Source organism: Medicago sativa, chromosome 6 (assembly GCF_051527215.1).
Source record: "Medicago sativa cultivar Bolivia chromosome 6, Bolivia_mono, whole genome shotgun sequence".
Lineage (NCBI taxonomy): Eukaryota > Viridiplantae > Streptophyta > Magnoliopsida > Fabales > Fabaceae > Medicago > Medicago sativa.
This window is the reverse complement of record NC_140754.1, coordinates 64,314,146-64,320,145: the sequence shown is the minus strand read 5'-3', so window position 1 is coordinate 64,320,145 and position 6,000 is coordinate 64,314,146. Positions and strand designations below refer to the sequence as shown.

Genomic DNA, 6,000 nt, shown 5'->3' with positions numbered 1-6,000 from the left:
AAACTGAAAGAAAAACATCTCATATCCTTTTTGTTGTTAAATAGAATACAGGAATAAAAAACAATCATTCAAGAAAAATGCAAGCTAGTCTCATAGGTGCTGCATTCCGTTCATCCAGGCCTAATGAATGTTACCTTTTCGTGAAAGAAAGGTATGTGATTTTGGATTATCATAATAAAGATTTTATCAGTTGTCCGGTTGATATTGATGCAGGGTTTCCAATGTTTTCCAAAACGATATTTAAAAGGGGAATAGATTCTTCATTTGAAACCGAAGGCAATGTTGCATACTTTTTCTCTAAAAGTCAATGCGTCAAAACAGATTATGCTCCATGTTCTGGTCCTGCAGCTGCCAGAATAGTTTTAGGTCCTGTTGAAATTGTTTCCATGTTTCCTTCTCTCGAGACAACACCGTTTACATATGGAATAGATGCAGCATTTAGGCTCGATGGTTCGAGCGAGGCTGTTTTATTCAAAGGAAATATGTGCGGGTTTTTAAACTATAACTCCAATTATGTTTATAATGTTCTACACATTACCAATCTTTTTCCGGCATTTGTCAATACGGTCTTTCAAGAGGGTATTGATGCAGCTTTTACTGCTTACGGTGGGACTGAAATTTTCATTTTCAAAGGAGAACATTGTGCACGTGTTAATCTTTCCCTTCAATTTATTGGTGGTATCAAACGAATCCATGATGAATGGCCGACTCTTCGTGGCATAATATAATATAATACTATATATGATCATGTATCACTTCTAGAACAAATGAAATAGTGACAAAGATCGGTGACAGGAAAAATAAGAAATCTCTCTATAAATCTCACAAAATTGTGATTAATTAGAGAAACAAATTTCATATTTCTTTCTAGATCTTCTTCATTAAATCAGTTTTTTCTAGTTGTGCATATATGGTCTCAATATGGTTCAATATATGCCGAAACTCATGTTATTGTTGTTCAATATATGTCGTAGGCTGACACTTGGTTGTTTGCCCCATATATCCTGTGTTTTTTTAGACGATCATGTCTTTGTTGTATTGTTATTTTAATTTTAATGTTTGCTTTCAACAAATTAATGTAAGATGTGTGTGTCGTTGTTTGGTTCCTTTCTTCATGTGATGATTTAATAAATATCCGATCTCTATTTACTTTATTGTGATTTTAATATTTGCTTTCAACAAATCAATGTACAAGGTGTGTGTTGTTGTTTGGTTCCTTTCTTCATGTAATGACGAGACAAAATGGAATTAAAAGAAACCATAATCTTTTCAGACAACATAATAAAGCGCCAAGTGCCAGAACAAAAGCTAAGTTACATACATCAAACAATGACGAGGTTTCAACCTCCAAAACCGATAATAAAAATCATAAGTAGCGAGTTTTTATTTCAGCCACCAATAAGTTTGAAGTTTAATTCTTTCAAGTAAAGTTTGCATACAATCCACCTTTTGCTCTAAAATTCGACCATTACGTTCTTTCCACCTTTTGGCTCCTTTCTTCATGTGATGATTTAATAAATATCCGATCTCTATTTACTTTATTGTGATTTTAATGTTTACTTTCAACAAATCAATGTACAAGGTGTGTCTTGTTGTTTGGTTCCTTTCTTCATCTAATGATTTAATAAATATCCGATCTCTATGTACTTTCAAATCAGAAAAATAGATCTTATGTTTGCATTGCCAACGCTAATCTAATAAGATGGAAAGAAGAAAGAGATAATGAAAATATAAATTATAGGCTTAATTACACTTTTGGTCCTCACATTTTGATCTGTTCACGAAAATGGTCCTGTCTTTTTCTAATCGAACAAAATCGTCCTTAAACTATCATTTTTTTGCAGTTTTAGTCCTACCCCCTATTTTCAACTCCAGAAACGCACAGAAATGGCAGTTTTAGTCCAAACACCTATGTTCAACCATGAAAAACAAGGAATAATGCATGTGGGTACAAGGAATCTGTAACATCCCGCTCCTCAGCAATAAGAATTTTACCCATCGGATGTATCAGAGGTTAAGTGATGAAGAATGTTAAGTACGACGAAAGATATTACTATGTACGTCAATCAAATACGAGTTGAGCCATCAGTGACGGAGAATGTTTATCAAATGATATCAGTTAAGCTTGAGTTTATGTATCAGTGTCAGGCTAAACACGATTAAGGCGAAGGGCGAAGTGGTAAAAAGCCGCAAGGGGCTATTTAAGGCCACAAGGGCCATTTTCCTTCATTTTTCTTTTCACTTTCTCTCTCTAGGTTTGAGAGAAAGAATTTTCTCCTCCTTCTCTCTAGGATGGAGCCACCCTTCCTTCTCCAAATCCACCAAACTCTTTCAAGATCAATAAGGGGTAGCCAAGCATGGATTATGGTGTCTTAAATTGCAAGAAACAACAAGATTGGAATGGTAAAATCATTGGAGCATGAGGATTAAGAGACTCAAGAAGTTAGGGTTTGATCTTGGGGAGCTTTAAGCTTGTATAATGCTGCAAAACATCATTTGAGTTCTTAGATAGAACCCACCTTTGGGATTATGTGATTAATTTTGCAAGGAAAACATGAATTGTGATAAGTTTAGGAAATTATGATTTTTGTACCCTTGCCTTTGATCTTGTTGTGTTCATGTTAAAATTTCCATGAAATATGTTATATAATCACTACTACAAAATACCCCCTTTAATAGAACTCATTGTGTTCATAGTGCATTGCAGGATCGAATTGGACGAGTTTTGGGTCAAAATTGCAAAATCTGCACCACAGACCCGAAGAAACTCGCTATTAGCGAAATAATTTCGCTAATAGCGAAATTCACAGAATGTAACCCAGAGAATGTCGCCATTAGCGAAACTGTCTGGAATGGCCTGCATGCTTTTGGCCTGTTGGCTCATTCTGGAATGGCCAGCATGCTTATGCCCACTAATCCTGACGCTTGATCAGCTTAGGACACCCGACTCACAGCCCTTGAAGTAAATCTACAACCAGGCTCTGATACCACAATGTAACACCCCGATTTTCAAAACAAGTGTGCATTTATTTTTTTTACAACTCAATGTCATGCACTAAAGGATTCAGGTCGTCTTTAAGTTAAAATCAGAGTAAGTAAAACATTTTGAAAGCATTACCAACAATACAATCTGAATCAAATGTCACATTTTATAAAACAATATTAGGCAATGAGCTTTTAATATCAAATCATGCACTACGAAAGCATGAAATAATGTTCGAGTATTCATTTCTCATGGTAGTATCATTTACAGCGGTGCCCAAACAAAAGAAGTAAAAATACATAAACATAAGACACCACAAGTGAAACATCTAAGCTGATCCTTAACTCTGAACTGGGATGACATGGTACAAGATCCCACCAATGGCATCAAGCCTGACTGCCAAACTGCTACACCTCCAAAGACTTTGCTATTCCCGCAAAGCACACTCCCTATTTGGATATGGGGCAAAGCCCGATCCACGGATTAATGTAAAGGGTCAAGATCTAAAAATAACATAATTACAAAAATACTGCAGGCATAACATACTAGCATGGTAAATGGCATCAACATAAACATTGTTCACACAAGATATAATGATGCACAATTAGCCTAGCAAATGCAGACTCTACATGTGTGATACAACCTCCACTGGCCTATCACATGCAAATGATTCCAGAATAATCCACTCCACAGAGGGTAAGAAATTCATGATTCTCATACTGACACATCTGAGGTAAACCCCCCACAATGGTCGACCAATCATGTGGTCCTCATTCTGACACATCTGAGGTAAACCCCCCACAATGGTCGAGCAACCAAGACTCAATAAATCTCATAGATTTAAGGTGGGTTCCTTCACGGAAGTCCACACCCCGCGCGTCTCCACTTACTAACACGTGCTATAAAATCAGTGCGTCTCAACTGACTAACACGTACCATGAAATTCATGAGCATATATTGTCCACTCAATATGTGTAAATGCAACTCTTACACATCATTCAACATATGTAGTATAAAAACATGCCTCAACCAGCAGTTCACATTTTATCTTTTAATTCATATCAAACAACATTTCATAAATCAACAGACATTTCATATATTTATTCACAAATCATATGAAAGCAACGCACATCAACATATCATAGTCACATTGATTGGAAACAAATCCCACACTGGGCAAACACATTCACAATACACACAATAGCAGATAAACCAATCAGGCATTTAGGTAACTATGATGTTTCAAGAAAGTGCCCTTACCTGAGCAAAGCATTCCTTACAACGTATTGCTCTACAACTCGTAAGCATCTACAACAAGAACGTCACTAACCCTCAAGTATCCTAACAGATACATTAACTCAGGTAAACATCGGCTCTAAATTTTTCTACCCATTCTAGGTAAAATTTAAACACGCTCCGAAATACGATCAATTTAATATTTCCAAAAAGTTCAATAAAATATTTTCCAAAATAACTTTTGTCTCGAAATTCTTCAAAACGCTCAATGACCATAAACTTGCCAAAAGTGAGTCTAGGAAACTCTTTCCCATCAAAAACTTTTATTTCAAATACTCAATTATACAAAACATTTTGTTCTCAAGACAAAATCTCAAAATAACAATGTTTCTAAAACACTTCCAAATACTTCGATGAGACTAATTTAAATAGTATTTTTCTTTGAAATCACCCAAGGAAATATTTTTCTCAAATACTCTAAGTCTTTTGAGAGACCTTAAAGATTTCCAAACAATTTGACAAATACTTTTCATGTTCAGGTGAATCCCAAAATATTATCCGTTTTGAAACCTCTTTTCAAAACCACTCAAAAATAAGATAAAATGAATCTGACGAATTTTCGACAGAGTCTCCTTTGTGTTTACATCGCAGACCAGAGCCTCTGGCTCAGTCAACCTAACACAACAACTCAACAGTTCAAACATTTGAATTTGAACTCTGAAAGTCCAGGCAATCACTTCCAACGTTTGCTCAGGCACAATTTATTTTCAGAAATTCACAACAAATTCATTCGTCGTCCGAACGTTGCAAACCATAGGTCCATTTCGACCGTCACGACGACGCGAATCCATTGATCAACTCATTTTCACATTTTAACAGTTTTAAAATGATGAAAATACCCTTGCACGGTTCAGCCCTTTCATCCGGACAACATTTTTCAAAAAGCAATCGGTTGAATCAACTCTTTTCCTCGTCTAAAGCATATATATCAAATAAAATTTACATCTCAACATTTTTCCAAGAACACTAAAATTTTAAAATGAACGGATCGTAAATTTTCTTTAGATCTACTATCACATAGACTCACTCTCCAACATTAATAAAAGAAATGAGCATGAAAAATTATAATCCAAAATCATTATCTTTTTATATGTACCACACGGTTTTGACAAGGAAAGTTTGTTTGCTTTTCTTTCTTTCAACACAACTAAAATTAATGGTAATGGAAACATGATTAACTCGTCAAAATAAGCAAACGATCAAAATAAATATCCTCTCCCAACAAACCCACATACACGGCTGAAATGGAAAAGAAAAGAGAGAAGAAAATCCTTACATCAAGTTTATTCCCAAGCAAGCTAATCTTCTAACTCTTGAGCTAAATAACCTTTCACCTTAACTAAGATTAATCACCAGGCGAGAGGAAGAAGAGAAACGACGGAACTGGAGTTCCAAGAGGAAGGGGTTCACGTTTTATTTCAAGATGCAGGAAGATAAAATTTAATCATGGAACTTGTATTAAATAGGCCACACAAAATAATCCTAGCCATTTGATCAAATAGTAAGACATGTGGGTTCAATCTTAGCCATTCATTTTTACTACTCACAAACATATTAAACTAATATCAAATCAAAATATCTTAGATATTTTGTCCTCTATGCCACATCGTGGGTTTGGTCCTCAAGTTTCTAATTTAAAGCATCTAATCTCGGTCACGGATGAACTCCACAGTAAATATAAGTCATACAATAAATTACCAATAATATTATTTTTGTCGTTC

The 6,000-nt window shown here is 35.2% G+C and overlaps 1 protein-coding gene and 1 long non-coding RNA gene across 3 annotated transcripts; one reads left to right on the top strand and one right to left on the bottom strand.

The window, feature by feature from the left end:
• On the top strand, nt 1-1,149 carry LOC146916286 (albumin-2-like). The gene has a single exon (XM_085718420.1). It carries the CDS (start codon nt 78-80, stop codon nt 726-728), a length of 651 nt encoding a protein of 216 aa, XP_085574546.1. The 5' UTR covers nt 1-77; the 3' UTR covers nt 729-1,149.
• A 1,954-nt stretch (nt 1,150-3,103) lies between these two features.
• LOC146916285 (uncharacterized) lies at nt 3,104-5,692 on the bottom strand. Of its 2 annotated transcripts, XR_015013796.1 has the most exons (3): nt 5,556-5,692; nt 4,244-4,324; nt 3,104-3,432 (listed from the first exon to the last, which is right to left on the bottom strand). It is a non-coding gene; the product is annotated as an uncharacterized LOC146916285 (long non-coding RNA). The 2 variants fall into 2 exon arrangements; XR_015013797.1 differs by lacking the exon at nt 4,244-4,324.
• Between the last annotated feature and the right edge of the window lie 308 nt (nt 5,693-6,000).

Bases quoted from the DNA above. Each gene is read 5' to 3' on its own strand.
- LOC146916286 (XM_085718420.1), top strand. From the start codon at position 78: ATGCAAGCTAGTCTCATAGGTGCTGCATTCCGTTCATCCAGGCCTAAT.